The following is a 26330-nucleotide window of genomic DNA, read 5'->3' as shown; positions in this document are numbered from 1 at the left end:
ATATTTGAGAACATCTGCACAAGACAACTGGGACAACCAGACAAACAAAGAACACAACCAACTCCACTTAAGTTATGAAGACATTTTCCTTTAATTTATCCAAACATTTCATACTCATGAAGTCATTTATTTCGGAGCAAACCTAAGCTTATAATATTAAATTCAAAAATATTACAATATTTACAAGACAGTGGACAGAGAAAACTTACTGGTATAAATTACAATACTGTAGTTTTCTCTTCAATATCTGTTGGTAAAAATGGCAGAGGAACCGAACCAGTTTTGTCTCTGTGAAGATCCTCGTTCATTACTGAACATAATGAGGAGCCCCTGATGAGGAACGGGCTTTACCCCAAATGTTCCACTGTCATAGCTTCAGACCCTCAACATTCCTCTTCAAGTTCAGCAGCTCCTTCTCCTGCCTTCTTCTCTCCAGCTTGAAGGCTAATCTGTTAGCTTTCTTCTCCACCCTCCGTTCCTGTACAACAACACCTTCATGTTATTCCAGTCTTCAGACAGATACAGACTGATTTTACAGAAGTGATCCCATGGCCTCCCCACCGCCAGCTCTCAGTAAAGCTCACATCTGAGCAAGATATTTTACCTTGCGCTCTTCTTTTATAGCTTGCTTTCTTGCTCTTTTATCTTCTTTGCTTTCATTTTTAGAACGTGGTTGGGTTGACACCTTAGGCAGATCGCTGTCATTAATCAGCTGCATTCGTTCAACTTGCTTTGCTGTGAGTCCTTTCTTAGGTAAGACATTGAGAGGGATTCCAGTTTTAGAAGACAGTTGGACTTGTTTGGGCTGAAATGAAGACAAAATAGCATTAGGGTTATTTCCCTTTCCTATTAAAAAGTAGCTCACTAATGACACATCGTTGTTGCTTTTCCCAATGGAGTTGCTAGCCACAAAAGGACAAAGCTACTGTGATAAAATAATTTGTATTCTCCATTTCCTACACTGCATGTTTCAAATAACTCAGGACACTAGGACTTACCTTTGGTTGATACTTGATAAGTTGCGGATGGTTATATAAATTTGAGTACGTACCTTAAAAAAGAGAAATATCAAGTATCAGTAAAACATTACTGAGTTCCTAGCATATTCCCCACTTTTCTGTTTTCATAGTTCAAAATAACACTGGAGTCTCTCTTATAAATGTTTTTAAATTGTTACAACTTGGGCACAGGAATATTACTGTTTCCAATTACTTTCACAAAATATGTAGTTTTTCAAATAGTTGAAGTACTTAACACTTTAAAATTACTATCACACTTTAGCAGTAAAACAGACACTAAGGCACTTACTACAAATGGATTCACAGTCCCACTTCTCTTTGGCTTCTTCAAGAACTACAGTAACAATCTCTTCCTCCTCAGCCCCATCGAGTTCATTCCTTGGCAGGTCCTGATCCTCGAAGAGTTCAAGAGTATTCAACTTTACACAACTTTTGATTGAAGTATCAAAAATGAAGACAGAGGAGGTGGAAAAAAAAAAATACCCATCATTATACTGTATGTTACTAAACCTGCACTGAAAGAGCTACGGAAACGGCATTTTCTAAAATCCACATACTCATGTGCGCTGTCTGTCACTTCCTGGCAGAATGAGCTCTACCCAGCCATGCCTCTTCCCTCCAGCAGATTCTGGACATTCTGCTGACAGGAAGGAAAGATCTATCTGCACCTTTGCAACATTACAAATTAAACAAGATGGTAGCTTTCCTAAAACATGGTCTTTTTTTAAAGCCTCAAAAAGGATTATTATTCCATCTCTCTCTCCAAAGTATTCAAATAATTCAGAGTACGTAGCCCTTGACCTGCTGTAGGATCTGCACACAACAGTGATCATGGAACATCAGGCCTTTCTAGCAAATATAAGCACCTCCTTAGTTTCTCTCAGACAAATCACCTTGATGTGGATGCTGACTCACCAAATATTTGGCTGGAGAGAAACGCCAATCCAGCTGGAAAGACAAACTCTTATCTTTCTATAAGCCATAAATATCTATGTCGCAGAACACCTGGCATTTCAGGAAGATGAAAAGAAGGGTGTATATACTTAGAAGTCACAATAGTTCTCCAGCCAAAGAAGCAAGAGGCACCACCTCACTCTCCAACTGGAATGTGACCTTGTACTCCAGCTGTACAACTACAGACTTTATTTGAAAATGAAAAAAAGCAGGTAAACAGGAAGAGTCACCGTACTTCTCTGCCTTCTCCTTATAGTAGTCATTCAAAACTTCCTCTAAGCGACTGCTGTCCACTTGAATGGAACCTTCCAATTCAGCATTATCCAGAGCTCCAATTTCATCATCGTCATATTGCTCATAAAACTTGAATATAAAGAGAGGATACCATGAAAAATAAAAGTATTCATTCAGACTACAGCATTTAAATGTTTTACATTAATTTTATTCCTAAACAATACTGGAGCACTACCATGAGATCACAACTACCATTAACAGTATGAGCAGGGATTCAGTACCATAACAATAACATGTCCAAGACTTCTTATGTAACACAACATTCTACGTAAGACTTACATTTAGACTGAAAATCAGCTGCCAGTTAACATGAAGATGAAAGGCAGTTATTCTGTTCAGCTTAGACAGCAAAATGCTAGGCAGAAATCTTTATCTCAGATTATGTTACAGATACTTTCAAATTCATTGATGATGCAAACTAAAAGATTATCTAACAGCTTCCTTTCAATGTACAAATTTCATTCTAGTTTAGATAATGTGTACTGTATTATTCAAATACTGTTAGGCTCTGTAAAACAGTAAGCAGGGGGTGACGTACTCCTGCGGAGTGAGGTTATGTGAGGAACGCTTTGCTCGTCTCTTGGAGAGAAGGAAACTAGCATCAAGTGAAAAGGCAGCTAAGCTAGAACCTTTATCTTAGATTCACCTTGAAGGAAATCGTTCATTCATCCACTCATCATTTACTGAATGGTTTTAACTCCTACCATATGCCAGATACCACTTTGGGCCTTGGTATATATCAGTGAGCAAAGCACAAATGCTGAAAGAAATAGAATTTTGTTTATGCTCAGGCCAATTCTTGAGGAAAACAGCATAATCTTGGAGATTGTGGTTGGAGAGATTCAGAATCGAAATCTAGGAGGTGTGATCAACCATCTTTGGACTTATACATGTTCTTTTCAGAATTAAAACTAGGATGGTTTCATAGTCTGTTTTAATAAGAGATCTTAGGCTCTTTCTAATGCTGCAAGTTCTAGCTTTGAGATCCAATGTCATATAAAATTTACTAGGAACTAGTACTAAAAGGCTCTCATCTGGGAACCTCACCTTCTCAAATCTCTCATCATGTAGGGTCAGCTGCTCATTTCTCCTCATGACTGAGGACGTCATAGAATACTCAGTAAAGCGACTCTTTGTTTCCTCTTCCCAGAACAAGTGGTCCTCTCCAGCCCCACGAGGTTTTCCAGGGGCAAACACAGCCTCATCTGATAATGAGCCTGCAGAGTCACAGCAGTCCTCATCACTATCTCCTTCCTTCTCATCATCCACATCTGCCCACTCACTGCCATCTTCAGCCTCAGATTTCCTAAAATCAGAGTCATAAATTAACTGTCAAAACAACTTGAAAAACAACAGAACTGAACCAAATGACTTTACACAAGTAAAATTTGAGGGTATTTCAAGCAACATTCTTGTTTAGGGAGGAGCAGCTGTGCTGCTTGACCCGTCTTGTACGGTTGGAAAAGTAATGAACCAGCAATCAGGCAACTTGGACTTTAGCCCCACCTATTGATGGTTTGTAAAGACCTCAAGTCTCACATTTTTTTGCTCTAAAACACAGAAGTCTCAGACTACAAGTTCTGGGAGGTCTTTTCCAGCTCTAACACAATACGGTTGGCACCCTCCTGAAGAGGCATGAGTCAGGCCATGCCTGCTTCAAAACAAACCGCACATACTGTGTATCCATCCCCTCCTCCTCTTCTGTTGGCTTATTGGCCTGAAGAATAAAATCATCTTCAAGCAGATTATCCGGATTATCAAAGTCAAAATCATCATCAAGAGCCGCAACAATGTCAGGATCAAAATCCAGCCGAGGTCCTAGAAGAAAAAAAAAAAATTGAATTGTAATTCCCAAGAAAGCATGATTCCTTCACTCAACTAAAATAATCTGAGTACTTACTATTTACCAGATTCTATCTATGTAGTGAGGATAAAAGAATGATTAAGAACTTTAAGAGGTTCAGTTGAATGAGGAAGAGAGAGGGATGACTACAAGAAAACACAAAAGGGGGAAAAATCCCTCTGGGTTCAATACCCACTGGTAAAAACTCTTCCATTACAGATCTACAATATTAAACTGTTTTGATTTAGCAAAATTCAAAGCTTTCACCTGCAGGAAGAAACTGGGTAAATACACCTATTAGACGTAACTCAAATTAAGTATCTGTAGCCTGTCAAACTTTCTTTTTGGTCATACTGTGTATCTGGAATAAGTGGTAAAATGGACTTCTATAAAATACTTCTATACTCTTGGGGGAAATTCTGAAAGCTAACAGATTATGTATTTTCAACATTGCATTATATGTATGTAAGGCTAATTGAATATCATGGTTTCCTTTGCAATATGTTAGGTCAAGTTTAAGAGTCCTCTACTAGACCACCAAAAATTTTTCCACTTTCCTCTCCAAATAGAAACTTCAAAGACTAGGAATTTGACGGCAACAAAAGAAGAGGACGTTGATCACACTCAGCCCTTCCTAAAGATCTCTAATCTGAATTTGGACACATCTCAATTATTTTAATACTTTATTGGGGACAGAAAAATTCTATCATTACTGTACGTTTCTTTTTGTAAAACACAGCTCTATCCACTTGAAAAGTTAAAAAAATTAAACACACCTGAAACAGGAGCTGCTTTATTTAACAATCCAACATCTTCCTCAAACTCTGATGCAAACACTGACGAAGGCAACTGAATTCCAGTGGTCTTGGAAAAGAAATTACACAAAGGTTAGGTTTAGAAATACCTCTGAACTACCATACTGGGCTGAAAAGTGTCACCCCAAAATTCATGTCCACTCAGAAGCTCAGAATGTGACCTTATTTTAAAATAGGATCCTCGCAGATGTAAATTAGTTAAGATGAGGTGATACTCGATTACGGCAGGCCTTAATCCAACAACTGGTGTGTCCTTCTAAGAACCCCACGTGAAGACAACCAGAGGAGAAAGCCATATACATATGGAGGTAGACTGGAGTGATGCATCTGCAAGCCAAGGAACCCTAGGGATTGCCAGTGACCACCAGATGCTAGGAGACAGGCATGGAACAGATCCTTGCCCTGAGGCCCCGAGAAGGAACCAAGCCTGCTGAAAGCACAGTTTTAGGACTTCCAGCCTCCAGCACTGGGAGAGAAGAAATTCCTGCTGTTTTAAGCCTCGCAGTGGTAAGCTGCGGTAATTTGTCACGGCAGTCCTAGGAAACTAACACAACCACATCCTGCATTCTCTCGCACTTGTGCTCCAGGTTACATATTTTAAACATGTATATTCCACTGTCATCTCAAAAGCAACTCGTCTGCAATACTTCAGAGAGCTTTCTTCAGCAGATTACTCCATGTAATCCTCACAACCCCATGAGGTTATCAGCATGTTTTAGTGAAACAAAAGCTAAGGTTAAATGGCATGCCTGCCTGCAACTGGCTGTTAAGTGAGGTTCTGGGATTCAAATCCAAGTCTTGTGACTCCACTCTCCACAAATTTCAAAACAAAATTAATCTTTTTCCTCTTAAAGCAGAGATAATGTCCCAATCTCTAGTAATGGCACCATCTTTCTCTGAATTGGCAGTCTTAAATCCTAGGGTGGTCATCAATCATTTCTATCCCTATATCCCTTTGAATTCTCTTGTTTACAGTGATTTCACACCAGCTTCTGGGCACTGTCTTACAGTTAACAAGGACAGGTCAATGCAACTGCGACTTCGCTAGTCGACCCCTGATTCAAATTTCACTGCCAAATTCAACTCCTTCAGTATTTCACGATACGACCTCCTAAACTTAGAACAGCTTTCGATTTTTCACGCCTGACTTTCAATGCTCTGTCAAAGCAAGGCCTAGTCTATGTATCCAAATTTCCTACTGTTACTCAATAAATGACTTCCATGTAAATCCTCGTGTCATGGAATAATGCAAAGTAATTTATGGAGCACACGTGTGGGACATTATGATCCACAATACTACCTTATGTCCCTTCTTTCTGACTGGAATGTTCTTTCTTCTCTCAACAAAGCCAACGGTTAGTGGCCAGCTGAATTCTTCCGTCCTCTATGAAGCCCTTCTTGATTACTGACCAGAACTTTCCTTTGTGTGATATCCCCTCATTCTTCACACCATACAACCTACTTCAACATGAGCTGGCACGTTATTTTCTGTCTGGTTCCTACACTTTAGTTTTATCTTTTCAACCAAATAGTTACTAATGTGAGGGTCACCACCGCATGTTGTCTGTCTCCATGTGCCTCACCACCCACCCTGTTCTCAGTCCAGTAGTAGGCACAAGGCTGAGATGTAATTCTCGCTGGCTCACATATATAGCGTGCTGAAACAGAAGCCTCTGAGGAGCAGGAGGAAAGGCTACAGAGTACTGCATTCCTAGCAAGCTGTTACGGCTTCCAAGTGAGTTTCTCAGTGGCATAAACACTGGCGTAGATCTGGTTTTCTGCTGTACAGTCCTTTTTTTAAAACAGCTTTACTTCACATACCACACAATTCGGCCTTTTTTTCTTTTGAGGAAGATTAGCCCTGAGCTAACATCTGCCACCAATCCTCCTCTTTTTGCTGAGGAAGACTGGACCTGACCTAACACCTGTGCCCATCTTCCTCTACTTTATGGGTGGGACGCCTGCCACAGCATGGCTTGACAGGCAGTGTGTAGGTCTGCACCTGGGATCCAAACTGGTGAACCCCAGGCCACCTAAGCGGAACATGTGAAATTCACTGCTGCACCACCAGGCTGGCCCCCAATTCAGCCATTTAAAATGCACAATTTAATGATTTTTGGTATCTCACATCCTTAATTTTTTTAAAAAACTGTGGTAAAATATATATGTGGTATTTTTTTAAAAAAAAAAGATACTCTTACGATTATGTACCCTTGGAATCATCACTAATCATCAGGGAAATGCAAATCAAAACTACACTAAGATATCACCTTACACCCATTAGATTGGCAAAAATATCCAAAACCAAGAGTGACAAATGTTGGAGGTTGTGGAGAAAAAGGAACCCTCATACACTGTTGGTGGGAATGCAAACTGGTGCAGCCACTATGGAAAACTGTATGTTGATTTCTCAAAAAGTTAAAAATAGAAATACCCTATGACCCAGCCATCCCACTACTGGGTATCTATCCTAAGAACCTGAAATCAGCAATCCCAAGAGTCCCATGCACCCCTATGTTCATCGCAGCATTATCTACAATAGCCAAGATGTGGAACCAACCTAAGTGCTCAGCAACCAATGACTGGATAAAGAAGATACGGTATATATACACAATGGAATACTACTCAGCCATAAAAAAGGACCAAATTGTTCCGTTCGCATCAACATGGACGGACCTTGAGGGTATTATGTTAAGCAAAATAAGCCAGACAGAGAAAGACGAACTCTATATGACTCCACTTACAGGTGGAAGTTAACATATAGACAAGGAGAACTGATCGGTGGTTACCAGGGAAAAGGCAGGGTGGGGGGAGGGCATAAAGGGTGAAGTGGTGTACCCACAACATGACTAACAATAATGTACAAGTGAAATCTCACAAGGTTGTATACTATCATAATCTCAATAAAAAAAAAGATACTCTTTACGATTATGTACCCTTGGAATCAGCTTGTGTTTAGTGAATTTACCTTTGGAGACATTTTTTCATATCTTGAAAAACAGTGGAAGAATCAGACATACAATTAGAATTTATACAGTGATTACTTTTTTAAGAGGTGTGTAATTTTTTACTGGGTGCGGTGGTTCAGAACCACGTCGAGTCTGCCCGGCTGCCTTCCACCATGCCAGCACCGGCTTTCTCTCCTGTGAGAATCAAGGTTGCTCAAGCAGTGCCAGTTTCTGTATTGCCTTTCTGCACTGCCTTCCTTTCTGTTTTTAGGGCTTATTCAACATTTCTGGTTTATTCAATTTTGGTGGTTTGTTACAAATTACTTGAAAGTCAAAAAACTACATAGGACTCATCCATAGTTTTGCACTGTGCTACACAGAAAACCAACGCCACTTTTATTTTTAAACGTAATTCACTTATCCTTGTAAACGTCACTGAAGTGTCCATTTAAAAGCCTTACTGTGTTAAAAAGCCAATTAGATAGTGATTACTTTTACCCAAAATGAATTAAGGATTAAAAGCTAACCTTATACTGGTCAATAATATTTGGCCAGAAGACTGTTAGGACTTTATTAAAATTTTTCTCCATCAGTAAGATAATGAAGTTGAACCACTAGCAGAACCTCCTCTCCTCCCTCACTGGGTCGTAGGAGGAAGTGAGCCAATAAGAGAAATCCTCTACTACTGACAGAACAGCCTCGGGGAAGGAGACGGCAAGAAGCTGGTTCTGTTGAGAGAGACGTGGCAGTGGGGTGTGCGGCCTTGGAAGAGAGCTCCAACCTAGTGAGTGAACCAACAGCTGCGCTATTACGTCTTTCTCTGGATGACATCCTGAAACCTGACCCACTGTGACTCGCCACAAGCAGAAAACTATGCACTTCAGGAGCTACGATCCCATCTGCCCTGACGAAAAGAATGCCTAGACCATGACATGGTTGGAGGAGAAGCAGGGGAAGTGGGTGCCCTTCTTATTGGTTCTCTTTTGTCAATAAACCCAATAAACCAGTGCCTTCTTTTTTTTAACTGCCAGGTGATACAAAAGTTTCAGAGAAATTTACTCTATACTAATACCAAATAAAAAATAAGATAACTAAAGCATAGAACATGGGCATCCTTAACATAACCAGAGGAGAAAAATGAACCTAGATTAGTAGCACTAATTTCATATAACTATGTGCTCTCATTTGTCTTTAAAAGACAAAGTATTAAACTGAACTCCATTTTTACTGAAAAGAGTAAGAGGAATTTCACTACAATCTACTGCTTCTATTCTCTCTTATGGTTAGCCTGCAGCTTTCACAAGTGCTAAAGATCTGAACACTCCACAAAAGTTAAGTTCCTTCTGAGAACAGAGTTCTGATGCTGGAACAGTTGTGGACATACAGCATGCCAGCTGGTTTTCTTCCATTCAAAGTGCTATCTGACATGACCATGCCTATCACTCGAAAGTTCTAACCCTGTCAAAGGCTGTTACTTTTGACACCTGCACCAGAGAACAGGTGGGCTCTCTCTTCTGAAAGTCCATACGTGCACACACTTACAATTTTAACAGAGGGCATGGCTTATCTTTGTGCTCTTCAGACTGACACTATTTCTTGCCCCAAACAGTTATCTTGATTTAAAAATGGTGGTTTCGTCATAAACCAATGTTACCACAATATATATATAAAAATAATAAAAAAATAATAAATAAATAAAAATGGTGGTTGCTTCGCTCATCCCCACACACTCTCTCTCACATTTAAATTGCTGAGAGGTCTTACTGAAATTACTCGAGTTTCTTCTTCTTCGTCTCTCCCGTCGGGTGCACTGGAGGTACCTGTGGGAACCAGCTCGGAGGGCCCAGATGGCTCCTTCAGGTGCTGCAGGTAGTCGTAGTCATCATCAAAGAACACGCCATACTTCCTCTGTTCCGCTCGCCTTTCTTCATCGTTTATCTGGCATAATAAACAAAATGGAGTTAGTACCTCTTCCAAGGATAAGGCATAGGAACGTTCCAATGAACACAGCTTTCAGAATAGGAGGCAGATGGCTGATAGAAATGAGACAGGATTCTGGACAAACTCAGTAAACACAGCGCTTCTAAGCTAGAATGCCATATAAAATTGAAATGGAATGAAACAATTCCTCCTCCCACTAGACAGTTTTGTTCAACAATTCAAGCCAAGAAACACACACGCACTTTGTTTTATCAAGTACTTGGGGGGTTAGAAGAAAAGACTAGAAGACCTTGAAAGGTAAGTACAATTTCTTATAAATACTTATGTGCAAAGAAGTTTCTCAACATACAACACAAACCGGCTTTACTGAAAAGCTAAATACGCCCAGTGTTTCCCAACACTTCCCTTCACATTATCCACACTTGACAAGTTTCACTGTTTTCCATCTCAGATGAGTGACCAGGAGGCAAAACGCAGTCTGTGGTTATGAAATGGCAGGATCTTAGTGAAAGCAGAGATTGAGCACGTACCCTAAAATACATCACACGGTGGTGGAGCCAATGCTTTCTGTAAATATTGACCTTTATGCTACAAGATTTGTTCGTTTAAACACCTCAAAAAAAGATGCTTTATCCTCTCAACCAAAATAAGTATTCATGCTGTAAAAAATCAGCACATTTACCGAAAATTAAGTCACAGATTTGTTTTCCAGAAGATCCCAGCCATTTGAGAAGAGCAGCTGACTAATAATTTATTAGGCTCACTGGCTAAAGCACAGGACTCACTTTCTGTGCAGGTAACAGAACCCTCTGGGGTGCCGTCTCATCTGCTGCTAAAGGATCGCGTTGGCTGCGGTGCACCAGGTGGAAAGACACAGCTTTCTTCTTTTCTATAAAGGGCTTTTTCTTCCTGTGAGGCTTCAAAGGAATAAAATCAGAACAAGCCATTAAAACAGAACCAAAAAACCAGTGAACAGTATCACAATCCAGACAGACAGCTTTAACAAGCAAAGGATCAACAGATTTTTAAAACCTAGAGTTCTGGGGCAGACAATATCAGCTAGGTTCTATAGAAACTATACTTCCTCCAACAAACATTCGTTGGTACCTACTCTGTGCCAGACGTCTTTTGGGCGCTGGGAACAGAGCACTGGGAGAGTCAATAAAGTCCCTATTCCTAGCAAGCAAATCATCAAGAAATGATTTCAGGTCAATAAAAGAAAACAAAATAGTGATGTACAAACGACTTAAGGGTTACTTTAGCCTGGGTGCTCAGAGAAGGTCCCCGACAGGCTGAACCAGAAGGACAAGGAATCCGCCACAAGAAAACCCGAGGAAGACAGTTCCAAGCTGGGGACGGACGCCCTTCAACTACCAACTATTAAATGAAACCAGAACACAGAGCTGAAGCTCGGGAAGACCCATCAGCCCTGTCTACGTCACTTCGCTACCCCACGCCGAGTTCCTAAACCGAGAAAGCATCATCCCGGTTGGCTAAGCCGTCTTGCTTTGGGCCCAACCTTAGCCTCTCCCCTCGGCTCCCGTTCCCGGAGCTAACGGACGGGCAGACACCTGCCGCTCCAAGGTCTGGAGAGACGGCAACTCCCTCTCGGCCCGACCCCCTGTAGCACAAGGGGGCGTGTCTGTGTCCCGCCACACAGGTTTTCAGGTCCCCGAGGTAAAGCGAAGGCCTTCTCTTCTGGCCACTACCCAGGGAGGCTTGACCGCGGGGGACCCACCCCGAAGCGCAAAGTCCTCCCGGGGAGGTGAGGGTGACCGGCACCGGGACACTGGGCCGCAGGCCGCCTCCCGCGCCTCCGGACCAGCCCTCCCAGTCCCTGGCGGCAAGGCCACGGGCACCAGCGGAGCCGGCCCGGCCGCCGCCAAACCAGAGCGCCCCGCCGCCGAGACAACAAGGCCGGCTCACCATGCTGCCGCCGCGCGGTGCTCACCCTAAAGAGAGACCTCAGCACGCTCCGAGTCCCGGGACACGCGACACGCTCCCTCCCCGAAAAGCCACCCAGACCCGGCTAAGTAGGCGGCCTGTGGGCCTCTCCACACGTGCATCCCGGGACGCGGACAGGAAGTCACGCCGAAGGCCGTGAAGATAGACCAATCGGCGAAGAGCTAGAGGATCGCGGCCGGAAGTCAGGCATCGCCGGCTCCTTCGCAACGATCGCGAGAAGCTGTTAGGAGGCGGGGCTGTTGCCGCCCCAGGCAGGGCGGGGCTTGCTGGTCCAGAATGGATTCCGCGCGGGAAGGGCGTCGCGCCGCCTTTGTGGAGGGGACGGGCGGGGGCGGCTGCTGTTCGCGGGGGACCGTGCTTTGACAGCGCCCTCTGCCGAGGCGAGGCGACGACTCCAGCAGCCTCGTTGACAGATTCCCTGCCTATTCCCCGCCGTAAAAAACGAAAGGAACCCGTCCACCCGGAGGGAAGGGGACCGCCCTGCTGTCGCCGAGGTGTCGGGTTCCCTGCTCGCGGCGGGCGCGGAGGCGGTTGCCTTAGCAACGCAGCATCGCAGCCTGGCGGTCCCGCGCCGCCCGGGCCTGTCCCGCTCTTTATTTTGCGTCGCCTCCTGGACCGCGTTCAGAGGTCCGGTTCACAGCCCCCGAGGCGCTGTTGACCGCAGAGCCCTGCGGGCGAGCCCCTTACTCAGAATCTCTTTGGTGTTTGCATACCTCATTTTATAAGGCGGACACTAATGCTGCTTCTCTTCCGAGGCGTCCCTCAAACGTTTCACGTGGTTTAAGCAAAGAGGCTGTGAGCACACCTTCTTAGGAGGAGCTCAGGCAGGTGCCGGCGCTCTCGCAGGCTGTCCTGGGCGCGAGCGGGGGGGCAGCGCCTTCAAAGCTTTATCAACAGACCTGTCCTCGGATTTGTGTTTCCCCTTCCCAATTTCTGGCGTCTTTCCGATGTCTGAGTTATCTCGCACTGCGTCTCTCTGTCCTGCATATTCCCACTGTAAATATTTATGGGATATTATTTGTTTATTACAGTAAAAATTATAGAAACTTCTGATTAGGACCACAGAACTGATCTTGGGATAATGCTCTGTGACAAAGACAATGCATAGCACTCCTATGTGCCAGGCGTTCATTATAACTAAGCTCCGGGAGGGCAGGTTTGGTTTGGTTTTGATCTGTTTTATTTACTATCGTGTCTTTCCTCTGGGCCTAGCATAGTGCCTGGCACGTGTACTCAATGGATATTTGTTTAAATGAATTCATGTTCTGGCACTTTACCTGAATTATCTCATGTCTTGCTTACCGTTCACACACCGGGAGAGGCGCTCTGCTCTTCCTTATCTTACAAGCGCTAAAACTGAGGCATAGGAAATTAAGGAAATTCCTCAAGGTCACACAGCTAGGAAATGGCAGAGCAGGGCCTTAAACTGGAGTCTGACTAGTAGAGCCTGACCCCTTAACCACACTGCTTGCTCTTTTTTTTGTTTTGAGTAATAGTCTGTTGCTTTATGTATTTACTGGGCTAATACTAACACTACACACACTGTGCTGCCCGCTGTATGCTCATTATGTCATTGAATTCCTCTGATAAGCCTGTAAAGTACAGTTAAATAACACCAACCCGATCTTAGACAAGTAGAGCCTGAGGTTCAGAGAGCTGAAGTGACTTGCCTAAGGTCACACAGTAAATGGAGAAGCCTAGATGTGTAGCCCATCCGTCTGGTCAGGGAGGCTACACCCTTAACCATATGCTACACTGTCTCCATAAGGCAGCCAGTCAGGAAATTCTATCCATTCTAGCTTCTAAATATCCAGATGTATCACCTGATTACCCCTTTTATCAAATTTATTATTTTTAATGCTCTAATCCAATCATGTCATTTTTGTGTGTAAACCCTTTCAATGTCTACCCTCTGGCCTCAGGATAAAGTCCAAACTCTTTGGCATGGCAGTCAAGACTATGTTGTGTGGTCTCTACCCATCGGTTTAGCATCCTGTCCCTTTATTGCCCACACAGCACTCTAGGACCCAGCTCTATCAAACTGCACTTTCCAAATGCACCTACAAGAGATTGGCTTTCTTATGCTCAGCTAAAAACTCTTCCTCTCCCTCGCTGTTTGTCAAGTGTTAGCTTAGCCATTTCCGCCTTTAGGAAATGTCTACTCTTCGAAACTAGGGTCCATCCCACATGCTCTCACTGTATCCTGAGATTGTACTACTCTACTAGTTACACTAAGTTGTAAATCTTTATTATTTTCATCTGACTTAGAACCAGGCTGCAGTAACCTGTTGCAGGGCAAGGGTTTTTGTCATGCCAACTTTACTTCCCCAGGGCGTAGCATAAGAAGGATTGAATAGTACTTTCCCTGTTCAAAGCACTTTACATATATTCACTCATTAAAGTCTTATGAAAGGATTTAAGGAGATATACTATTATTGATATTATTTTTTTACAGATTAAAGATTGAGGAACAGGGGGCTGGCCCGGTGGTACAGTGGTTAAGTTGGCATGTTCTGCTTCTCGGCAGCCCAGGGTTCACTGGTTCGGATCCCGGGTGCAGACATGGCACCGCTTGGCAAAAGCCATGCTGTGGTAGGTGTCCCACGTATAAAAAGTAGAGGAAGATGAGCATGGACGTTAACTCAGGGCCAGTCTTCCTCAGCAAAATAGAGGAGGATTGGCACTAGTTAGCTCAGGGCTAATCCTCCTCAAAAAAAAAAAAAGAGGGGCTGGCCCCGTGGCCGAGCGGTCAAGTTCGCGCGCTCCGCTGCAGGCGGCCCAGTGTTTCGTTGGTTCGAATCCTGGGCACGGACATGGCACTGCTCATCAAACCACGCTGAGGAAGCATCCCACATGCCACAACTAGAAGGACCCAGAGCGAAGAATACACAACTATGTACCGGGGGGCTTTGGGGAGAAAAAGGAAAAAAATAAAATCTTTAAAAAAAAAAACAAAAAAGATTGAGGAACAGAAAGTTAAGTGACTTTTGCCCAAGGGCAAAAAGCCATTAGTGATGAAGCCAAAATGTGAACCCAGGTGTAGCTTGAGAGTAACCCTTAACCATTAGAATATATCCTATTTCAAAAAGCCAACACGTATGGTGAGTTTACATGTGTCAGTGGCTGATCTGGGTGCTGTATATACATTAGCTCATTTAATATTTGTTGAATACAACATCGAGCACAATGCATTCATTAAAATGGTACATATACAGAAACTTGGCTTGTCTTAACACAGAAAAATGTTATTTCCTACCATCAAAATCACCCATAATTGAAATATTGTAGTAATGATAAATCCAAACCATATTTCCCCTACCTTCTTATTAGTGTGCTCTAATGAACAGCATCCATTTCAAAATGATTAAACAGAATTTCTGGTTTAGTCTAAGCTTTGAAAAATGTCTTGTTTTTCCGTATGAAATGAAGTCACCTATTGAAATGGTGCCTATCATCTTAGCTCCATGTACATCAGCAGTGGTTCTCCATCAGCATGACCCGAGGATCTCCAAGCACTAGAAAGCCAATGTGCGCAAAAGTGAAGACAACTTGCTTGAGTACAGCCAAACGACCTAGACACTCAAGCGGTAACTTTAGGAATTATGAATTACATGCTTGACAATATTAATAGAGCTTATGGAGGTACTTAATTCACAAAAAAGGAAGGGCATCAAGATGGATGTACCAGATTCAATGCCATTCCTGTCAAAATTTAAATGGCATTTTTCATTGAACTAGAACAACTAATTCTAAAATTTGTATGGAACCCCAAAAGACCCTGAATAGCCAAAGCAATCTTGAGAAAGAAGAATAAAGCTGGAGGTATCATGATCCCTGATTTCAAACTATACTACAAAGGTATAGTAGTCAAAACAGTATGGTAATGGCATAAAAACAGACACAGGTCAATGGAACAGAATAGAGAGCCAAGAAATAAACCCACACATAAGTAAACAATTTATGACAAAGGAGTCAAAAATATACAATGAGAAAAGGACAGTCTCTTCAATAAATGTTGTTGGGAAAACTGGACAGCCACATTCAAAAGAATGAAACTGGACCACCATCTTACACTATACACAAAAATTAACTCAAAACGGATTAAAGACTTGACTGTAAGACCTGAAACCATAAAATTCCTAGAAGAAAACATAGAGGATAACCTGCTTGACATGGTCATAGTGATGTTTTCTTGGATGTGACTCCAAAGGCAAGGGAAACAAAAGCAAAAATAAACAAATGGGACTACATCTAACTAAAAAGCTTCTGCACAGCAAAGGAAACCATCATCAAAATGAAAAGGCAACCTATTGAATGGGAGAGAATAGTTGCAAATCATAAATTCAATAAGAGATTAATATCCAAAATATATAAAGAACTCATACAACTCAATAACAAAAAAACAACCTGATTAAAAAATGGGCAAAGGATCTGAATAGACATTTTTCCAAAGAAGACATACAGACGGCCAATAGGCACATGAAAAGATGTTCAACATCATTAATTATTAGGGAAACGCAAATCAAAATCACAATGAGATATCACCTTACATCTATTAGAATGGCTATTATCAAAAAGACAAGAAATAACAAGTGTTGGAGGGGATGTGGAGAAAAGGGAACCCCTCATACACTGCTGGTAGGAATATAAATTGGTACAGCTACAATGGAAAATAGTACAGAGATTCCTCAAAAAATTAATAGAACTACCATATAAGCCAGCTATTCCACTTCTGGGTATTTATCCAAAGGATATGAAAACACTATTTTGAAGAGATCTACACATCCCCATATTCATTGCAGCATTATTTACAGTAGCCAAGATATGGCAACAACCTAAGTGTCCATTGACGTATGAATGGATAAAGATGTGGTATACATATGCAATGGAATGCTATCCAGCCATAAAAAAGAAGGAAATCTTGCAGTTTGTGACAACATGAATGGAACTTGAGAGTATTATGCTGAGTGAAATGTCAGACAGAGAAAGACAAATCTCATCTCATTTCATGTGTACGTGGAATCTAAAAAAACAAAATAAATGAACAAACAAGACAAAATAGAAACAAACTTATAGAAATAGAGAACAAAATGGTGGTTACCAGAGGGGAAGGAGATTGGGGACAGGCTGAAATGGGTGAAGGGGATCAATTGTATGGTGATAGATGGTAACTGGACTTAAGGTGGTGATCACTTTGTAGTGTATACAAATATCAAATTGTAATGTTGTACGCCTGAAATCTACGTAACGTTATATCCCAATTTTACCTTAATAACAACAACAAAAGACGGATGTACCAGGATGTTCACTGTAGCACTGTTTGTAATAGGGAAAAATAAAACACTTAAAATTCCATTAGTAAGGGATTAACTGAAAAAACCCCAACATTCATACCATCGTCTGTTGTGGAAGAGGAGATCGACATAGACAGCCACTTATCAAGTCAGAAAAAAAAAGATTGCAAAACATCATGGTAGATGGTAATTTTCGTTAAAAAATTATTAAGTAGAAAAACATTTTACACAGAAATATCATAGCACAAGCATAGAAAAATATTTAGTTGACCATGCGCCACACTGCCCACAGCAGTTCTCCGTGAGGAGCTGGGGTCGCAGGGAGCTTCCAGTTCCTTTTAGATACTTCTTCATTGTTTATATGTCTGCAGTGAAGATTTGAACTATTTCATTTGGTGTATAAAAAAGTAAAGATACTTAGAAATAAAAACCAAAGAGGAGACAGGTTAGATACTAATATAATCTGGTTCAATAAATATTGTTAAAGAATAATTTTTTTAATGATAAAATCATGACTCACATACAAATATATATATATTATTGATGAGGGAACCAGTAAGATGTTACCGTTCGTTCAGAGGACGAGCCAAAGAACAGGAGCATTTATAGAACAGGCAAATGGAGAAGAATGTGCAGACGGAGACAAAACTGGCTTCTCTAGTGACCTAGGGAAGACAGCGGAACCCCCACTGGACAGAATTTATGTACATGTCTAGAGACAAGAATTATTCTATGTTACCGTCAGCCTTCCACAACTTACAAAGTTGTAAGATAGCTCAAAGGAAAGGAACGATGCAAAGTCCACAAGAAGTCAGAATAGGAAGGGTGTGCTTGTCTAAGAAATGCATCATTTTCCATTGCAGCACAAATTCTTCCCTAGAACATTAAATGATAACAGCAGTATGCTTGGTATACTAGCTGAAATTAGTCTCTGGTCTTTGTTTCAGTCTTATTGTGCAACTTGGGGCAAGTGGGCTTCAGTTTACTCACCTGAATGTAAAATGGGAATGATAATATTATTCATACGCACCTCACTGAGATGTTGTTGGATTAAACAGAAGCTGCTTGTTAAACACTTGGACCTCTGCCTGACTTCCAAGCAGTGCTTGATGAAGGTGAGCCACTGTCCTCTTCTCAGCTGGGTGTAGTTATTCACCTGACTTCGCTGCTGCACAGGACGGCCACCTCCTGAAGCTAGGGCCTCCAGAGTCTGGGATTTGTCAGGGAAACGTGCTTTGCCTCAGATCAGGGCCACATTGTGGGAATCTGTTAGTTGCCATCTTGACCCAACTTGTCAGCTCCCCCGGGTCCTAATCCTTTTGCCTTCCCTCAATTTCTGGTAACTTTCAGATCCTTTATACTACGTACTTCGATTCTTTCATTTGGTGCTGGTCCCAAGTAATTGTGTGTTCTTTGAATTTTTTGGCCCCAATCTTCTCTCCTACATGTCTTCTGTCTAGGATAATGGTACTCAAACTGCTTTTCAACTTTCTTCTCATGTCTTTGCCCTTATCCTGGGGTTGAGGGAAGCTAAGTTACAATTTGTAACCACTGTTGGAAAACATGAAAAGTATATTCCAATTCCTTTTCTGGTCAAAATGTATTCCCGACCTCTCTCCTTGCTTATAATACATTAAATAGTAAGCTTAATGAGGAAGTTTGTTTATTTTCTATATTATAAACCCTAAGGGGACTTTTATTTTTACATATTCTAATGTCAATAAAAACATCAACCTCAAATATCCTCAAATATAAAAAGACAGGAAGTTTTAAAACATACTGTAAGTTGCTGTTTAAAGCAGCAATTCTTTAGACAGATATTTTAAATAAAAAGTGAGGCCTTACATACAAAAAAATTTAAGTTGGGGGTTGAAGTAACAGTCAATCAGAAAAGGTGTCTTATTCTTGCTTTACAGGTGAGGGCTCTGTGAGCTTTTAATTTTAAAAGATGAGAACGGTCTGAATACAATAGAAATTGGAACAAACTAAAGCTGGGAATTTCCCAATAATTTTATTGAGGTAACTTTTCCCAATTTTATACATATATGCATTTATATATATTTAAGAAAGCTAAACAATGTTCTAAGGCACTTGGAATTGTGCACGGTAAAGTATCCGATAATATTATACAACTAAATAGAGCATAATTTTGCTTTTTAAATAACACAAACACCAGTACGGAATAAAAAAAGATAATACATAGTCTTTCTTTCAGGTTACAATAGTGGAATACATGTACATAGGTGTGTATACTTGTAGATATTTATACCCACACACTATAACACAGTACAGGCCAAGAACAACAAAGAGAGAAACTGTCATGTCAATCAGAGTACAGTTCCAGTTATTCACACTCACAGATATTATACCTGTGTAACACGGAGAATTAGATCACTCACTGGAAATCAGAAATCATTCAGTCTGATAATGATCACAGCTTACCATTCTTATCACTTTCACCAAAGATTGAAATAACGAAAGAACGCCTATGGTTCTTTATTTAAGAATCACTCTTACACAGAAAAAAATAATGACTAGTTTGAGTTTTTGGTAGGTACTCAGTCTGGTGAAATCGGTACAGAATATTTTGAGCACATTGGCACATTTCTAAGCCATAGAATATTTAAAAAAAATAAAAATAAAAATTAGTGCCTACATTTTAAGTAATGAAAGTGGTTTGATCCTAGATTCATTCAGATAGTCTTCAAACACTAGTTAGCATTGCAATAGCGACTTCTCCTTGTGGAAGCTCTCTAAGCAATGTAATGATACAGTCAAACTATAAGAAAAGCATGCAGTAAGGGAAAAGCCCCCAAAACTCACAAGTGGCACAAATACTATTGGCATTTTAATATACCATAAAATTGACCTGAGGGTGGAGTGGCATTCTGCTTCATTTACTCCCTTCAATTTATTCTTAAAAAATATATACCGGTATTTAACAAGATAAGAATTCTTAAGCACCATCTAAAAGTTCACAATATAATCACCTTTTCAACTTTGAACTGCTCTGTCTCAAAAAAGATATTTAGAAATTTTAATATTTTAAAAAACTACAGTGGCTAAATTAATTCCATTCTATTAGCCACAATTCTTCCAAATCATTTCAAGACATATTTACCATTCAGTTTTCTTGACAAAGAGCAACAAAGAGAGTAAGTACGTTTATGTATTGTTACTATAGTTTAATAATGTTTCACCTAGGTAAAACTCATCTTGCTTTGTGTATGACCTTCATTCAAGAATGAACAATATGCACGCAATCCAGTTAATCCACATTTCCTTTATAATTCAGTTTTCACAAATCTCAGGGCAGATGAACCACATGACTATATTTCTACAGGGAGAATTTAAGTATTTGCTTGTGGATTAAATGCTTCCTTCATAGGATAAACAGGCAACTGTTCTGGAACTCATGGGATGCAGTTTACCAGGTGAGGTCTAAGGGTGATTTTCACAGACCACAGGTTTTTTTATGTGGGTCGTTAGTCGCTGTGCTTGTGGTTAAGCCATGCAACAATCCTCATAAGACTGACAAGGATTATGACCAACAGTGTACTTCCGAAGTATAATTGTGAGGCTTAAAAAAAGAGAAAAGTCTGCCTCATGTGAAATCTCTCCTTTAAGTACTTACAGGGACTAACCAAGTGATGGTGCCCACCAGAACGGCCAAGGCTGCCCAGCAACCTGCTCCCTGAAGCACCGGAAAATTAAAGCTGCATCAAAACAGAAGTCTTGAAAAGTGAAGCGGGAGGAAACAATTCAGGGCCCAAAGAAAGACAAGGCAGTCGAGCCGATGTTTAGAGATAGGAACTTTTTCCGGTGTGTCCTCAAATTGCAGCAGACATTGGTAGGCAAGGGAGGTGGGGAGGTGGTCCTATCCTCCTCGGAGAGCATTTGATCACAGGGGAGAATTTTTTACTTTTGGTTTTTACAAAGCCTTGGCACGCTCTTGGCGTATAGTCAGCAGGGACCTAGGATATTAAACACCTTGCAACGTGTCGGACATTTCTGTACAACAAAGAACGCACAGCTCCCAATGCCAACAGCATCCCCACTGAGAAACACTGATCAACGGTGCTTTGCTCATACATGTTGCTGTGCTAGCAATGCGACAAGCTAAATGAGATTTTTGTGCAGCAAATCCTAGCACGGCTAAAATGATCTGTGCCTACAGGGTTGGCTTTTGGTGGGAAGAGCTGCCACAGAATTCTTTTGTGTTTTTTTTTTGCCAGAAATCTTACTGCATTTACAATGGCATTTCTTAATGTGGGATGACCCTGTCTTTGAAAAAGCATAAGTGGACTATGTTTCTGTTGTTTTCTAGAAATGCTAATGGTAGTTCCCATTTCCATACACAGCTTAAGCTTAATGATTACAAAAAAAAAAAAGAGAGAGAGAGAATGGTTTGGGAGTATTCAACCCTTGTTGCCACTGCCTGTTGGTCACTGCCAAATTATAATAGAGCCTCAGGCGCCTCTTGGGAACTTGGGTTTGAACTATCTGGAGATGTGCTTTCTCTCAGAAAGACGGTCCTATTAATTTGATGATTACTTTTGCCATTGCATTCCCCTCTAGGACATAATCCAGTTCTAGAAGTTCATTCTGCTTTGCTAAGTAAAACGATGTAATATATCCTACCAATAAGTAAAGAGCAAATACTCAATAGTGTAACAGTGGAATAGTGAAGCTATTTCAACAGGCCAAGGGACAACTTTGTAAATAAATTGCATCTTAGTGGTTCCTTGGTGCTCACAACATATTCTAATGACGTGAAGAAATTGATTCTCATCTCAAAGTATATACTTTTCCTAGTCAGGTTAGACTTAATAACGTGACTGGAATTCAGGAATGCCTAAGCTACCACAGTGATGAAATGACATAAACATATATCTTGTACCAGTGATTCCATCTCACTTGCTCTGAGCAGGATTTCTGACTCTGTGTGAAATGTTCTGCTGGGATCACAAGAAATAACAAACTGAGGAAATTTCTGAGCAAGAAAGGAGGAAAAGAAAGCTTTCTCTGTTTAAATACGGTCATACTACTGCGTGGTAGACAAGACTTCCTTTTTCTAATGTGAATACAGTATAACTTTTGAAAGTCGCATCTTTCTGATTCTACTAAGAATAAATACCATGTTTGTTATGTGTTAAAATGTGGTACATAACAGGACATGCAGTGTTAATGCTGATTTTTTTTCCTCTTTCAAGGGTAAGCTGCTGCGTTTTTTAAAAAGTACCAAGGCGGCACTGAATTAATTACAGGGTGTAAAACCCAAATATGAGTTTTAAGGTTTTCTTTAAGGTTTTAAGGAATCTCTTGTTTTCAACACCTGATGACTTTTGAAGGGTGTATGCGATTCCCCTACTTCCTTAAATAGATTTTCACTTACATTTCAGAAATTTCTACTAACAGAATATATTTACTAACATGAGAGAAAGATAAGTTAACTACAATTACTATGCTAATAAAGGACACAAAATGAAACCAGGAAGTCAGTTTTTCTGGATAAATCAGAGACAGATGAGTTTGCTTTATCCTGTATTTAAAATAGCTATTCAAATACCCAAAATTGTTCTCTGAATAGTATAGATTTCATTTAAATAATTGAAGGAATTAACATAAAGGTAAACTATGTCAAACATAAGAAATGCAAGACATTTTACAACCACAGGAAATTATCAGGCAGGGCTGCCTTAAATTAACGCTTAAATTAAATCACCCAAGAACTAATTTTGCAGACTGGCTGATAATGACCACGAGGATGCTGATAAAGCCACAGCGTCTTCTTACCACCTTAATGTTAATGTTCCTTATCTCTACTTTAAGAAAGATGAAAATAGGCAGTCTGGGTTTTAGAGTCTGTCTAGTTCTTTCCTGCCTGGGACCTTCCTGGAGATGGGTTTGTTTTCTTCCTTAATCACATCCTGGGGACTCAGGAAAACCCACTCACTTCCTCTATGTTGAAATAGGGAAAACTTGGTGGGGTGTTACAACCACCCAATTCACACACACACTTATTTTCTTTATAGAATTGCAGCTGATGGGCTGGATTGCAGAAATGCTGGAACTGGGCCAGCATTGGCGAGTGGTCCACACCTGTGCATTCTTTTAGGGCGGCCAGGCAAGAACTTCTGGATGGGCTGTTGGTGTGAACAGGCATCGTTTCTGCCTTTTAAAATTAGCTATTAAAATAGAGCCTTATTCTGCAAAATACGGCTTAGCTCATAATCCTTCGATTCTTTCCACAGCTTTTTCTTTAAAGAATCAGTCTAATGAAATAATTGGTGGGTCCAATTCTTAAATATTAAACTAGCGGTGGTTAATTTTTTTTGACTTTTTAACTTCTCTCTGACTTTTGAACTTTTCTCTAAACGTGTCAATCAGTTACAAAGATAAAGCGTGGGTAGTTCACAAATCTGACATCTCATACCAAGGAAACACTATATTGAGGTACCAGATTCTCATTTCTGTACTGGGTGCATCTCAATGTATCGAATAAGAACTGCATCACATCCACCACAAGTGGGAAAAAATTCTTCCTTTTATCAACCAAATAGAGACTTTCTATGACATGCACCTTGAGTGATAAAATGGTGATAATGTCTTATATTTACCATTTTTATAGAGGTCTGTGATTAGAAATTAAGACAATGTTTAATGATTACAAGTATATAAAATTAAAATAACATTAAATTCATTGGTACTTTTCCCAAGACTCTAAAATGATAATAAGATATAATAAGGAAAAGGGTGACCGACAAAAAATTGGAATAAAGTTAATATGTATGGCTGGATTTAAACACTATGAAATGGACAAAACTTCAGCCAGAGAAAGACATTTGGGTTTCCAGAAAATTTTTTCAAAGCAAAAACATGTCCTTGTCCTATTAATGAAATAACAACAGTGCAGAAATCTAGGTTTATTTTATTAATACACATAGTTGAGTGCAGCAAGAGGTGAAACAATGCTGGTTACTTTTCTTAGTTAGAAAATGGTCCTGGCTTTCTGTAATGGGCCAATTGAGGCTAAAATTTTTTATTTTTAAGCAAAATCATCCAATTTCAAGTGGTTCTTTAAAATATAAATGAATGGCAGGATCCACATTTATCCACCAGATTAAATGCTTGCTTTTTTGGTTGAAATAAAAAATTAGTCTTCCATATTATAAATCAGCATCATTTCAGAAAATTTTAGTCCAAGCTCTGAGAATAAAATAGTCTATTTAGGTCTTATCTTGTTATTATACATCTCATGTGTTTTTAATAAAAGGGGCACAAAACAATCATGAAAGAACAATTAAATGCAAGGTTGTATTTACATAGGGTCATATGTATTTGGGAGCAGAAGCCACACTGTGCCCATGACTCCATGGAAAATAGCAAGATAGCAACAGAGGGTCTCAAAGTAAACAGTACTGACTGTAGGCTCACCAGGAAACCTTCCATAACTGGAACCCCACTGACTTTTGCACTGAACGTCAATGCTGTATTTACGGACGCAATCAGCAGACTCTTAAAATACAAAACGAGGGTCTCCTCACTTGCAACTTAGCAGAAATTTCCTGTGGTCTTTTAAGCCTTTGGGTGAGTATTTTTTTGATCCAAGAGCTTTATTTTTTTAATAGCAGCAATCCAACTTAACGCAGCACTAAAAATAAGTAGTCCTTTGCATTCCCACTCAGAGCTAACGGCTGGCAGAACACTTGCATTTTGCTTAAGCTTTAACTTTGGATTGGGATTTGTTTTAAAGGTACAGTGATTGTCGATATTATCTTCCTTAGCTCAAGAGTGGTTGTTTTCACTTTGGAGATAATCGAGCTAGGGAAAGGCCAAAAGATTTATTTCTAAAGCTTGCTACAGATTTATAGGGTCACCTTACATCTGACTTTATTCCCAGTCTGTTATCCTTGTGGAAGGTTGGTACATTAGGTAGAAGTATAAAAAAAAACGTGAAGTGTTTATAGCTATGCTACTTAAAGCATGCAACAAAATTTGGGTAAGCATGCTTGTTAAGAGTCAGTAAAAGCCTCTTGCATTTAAGAAAAAGATGCATGAAAACAGACTTCTTTCTGGCAATTAGATTCACTGGCACAACATAAAATAATGGTACTATACTGTACCAACATAGTATTGTTCTAGGATCAGGTCTTTCAGGAATCCATGCTGGGTCACTAGATTCCCAAATCCATCAATAAGTTCTCAGCTACCAAAAGCCTACTTCAAAAATACATTTATGCTTCAATTCTCTCTTTTCTTCATTAACATAATGAAATATTTTTCTTTTGTTCTGATTTTCAATCCCCACCCCTTTCCAGGGCCCAGCAATTCCATTCCCCATTTCTCTTTTACCCGCACGCTAAAATGTGGCTTTCTGGTAACGGAGCCAGCGATTGTCTTCTGCTCATTCTCTTTGATGAACACTCCTGATGAAGAACAACTGGTGCCACCATGGTGTCCCTCACCAGCAATACTCGTGCTGGACGGCAGGGTTGCCGCGCCCCTCCCTTTGCTCGTGGCCCCAGCTGGGCTGTCCAGGTGAGGAGCACTTTTCACACACTTCTTTCACCAGAAGTCCAATGGAAACACACACATTCAAATCCCAGTGCAATATCAGGTTTTCAGGAAGCAAGGCTTCCCCCAAAGATGATCAGTCTATGTTTTCAAAGGGTCTTGCATTTCATTACGGACGATGAAACCTGAAATAAGAAACAGGAATGCTGTGAGTTATAGTACAGAAGCACACTCTGCATTGGGTGAACTGAAAAAGGTACGGGAACGTTCATAATTAAAAGCAGCTCTGGTCACCCTCCAACTGAATGACTGTCACAAACTCCTGTTGTAACAGAATACTATCATAAATGTTATGTTGGAAGGAGAGACGGCCCCTATACACGAGGTTCTGGCGCTAGCATCCAGGACACACAGCAATCAACACACAAAACGTCATTCTTCTTGAAGGTCATGCTCTGACCTAAACTGAGCAGAGGGAGATGTTTCATAAAGGATTTGGTTTCACCTGGTTTGTAGTTATAAAAGGAAAATATCAGCAAATAGTCACTATTTCCTTAGCTTCAGCCTCTCATCACCTCCGCTCATGACTCCAAATCTACTTCCTACACCTGAATTTCCAAATGCCTGCAGGGTTTTTCCTTCCAAATGTTCCACAGGCAACACACAAGTATGTGCGTAACTATACAAATTATCTTTTCTTGTAAACGTGCTCTTGTGCTTTCTATCTTGTTAAACGGTCT

The 26330-nt window shown here is 40.6% G+C and overlaps 2 protein-coding genes across 14 annotated transcripts in view; both read right to left on the bottom strand.

The window, feature by feature from the left end:
• Positions 1-67: 67 nt before the first annotated feature.
• Positions 68-11988, bottom strand: LTV1 (LTV1 ribosome biogenesis factor). Of its 4 annotated transcripts, none has more exons than XM_044768747.2 (11): positions 11741-11988; positions 10600-10731; positions 9647-9811; positions 4887-4974; positions 3944-4085; positions 3315-3573; positions 2209-2336; positions 1309-1448; positions 999-1051; positions 605-805; positions 68-478 (listed from the first exon to the last, which is right to left on the bottom strand). In XM_044768747.2, the coding sequence occupies exons 1-11, from the start codon at positions 11741-11743 to the stop codon at positions 368-370; spliced, it is 1422 nt and encodes a 473-aa protein (XP_044624682.2). In that variant the 5' UTR covers positions 11744-11988; the 3' UTR covers positions 68-367. The 4 variants fall into 4 exon arrangements, with proteins under 4 accessions (XP_044624682.2, XP_014706168.2, XP_070362673.1 ...); XM_014850682.3 differs by having other exon boundaries at positions 9638-9811; positions 11741-11974; XM_070506572.1 differs by having other exon boundaries at positions 9638-9811; positions 11766-11921.
• Positions 11989-19067: 7079 nt separating this feature from the next.
• Positions 19068-26330, bottom strand: part of PHACTR2 (phosphatase and actin regulator 2) — a 247941-nt gene continuing 240678 nt past the window's right edge. For 8 of the 10 annotated variants that reach the window (XM_044768845.2, XM_044768846.2, XM_070506560.1 and 5 more), the window contains one exon: positions 23987-25775. In XM_044768845.2, the coding sequence (XP_044624780.2) occupies positions 25760-25775 (16 nt within the window). In that variant the 3' untranslated portion in view covers positions 23987-25759. Of the gene's footprint in view, positions 25776-26330 lie in introns of all 10 variants that reach the window. The other 2 variants (XM_070506557.1, XR_011502442.1) reach the window with 2 other exon arrangements.

The sequence above is a fragment of the Equus asinus genome, chromosome 1 (assembly GCF_041296235.1).
Source record: "Equus asinus isolate D_3611 breed Donkey chromosome 1, EquAss-T2T_v2, whole genome shotgun sequence".
Lineage (NCBI taxonomy): Eukaryota > Metazoa > Chordata > Mammalia > Perissodactyla > Equidae > Equus > Equus asinus.
The sequence above is the reverse complement of the archived record's forward strand: the minus strand, read 5'-3'. Positions and strand labels throughout refer to the sequence as shown.

What these genes read in the sequence shown, in the direction of transcription:
- LTV1 (XM_014850682.3), bottom strand. An exon ending in TTCTGTTACCTGCACAGAAA is followed by an intron (nt 9,812 to 10,599) that starts GTGAGTCCTGTG and finishes TTATTATGCCAG; the next exon opens with ATAAACGATGAAGAAAGGCG. An exon ending in GGACTGTGAATCCATTTGTA is followed by an intron (nt 1,052 to 1,308) that starts GTAAGTGCCTTA and finishes CTCTTTTTTAAG; the next exon opens with GTACGTACTCAAATTTATAT.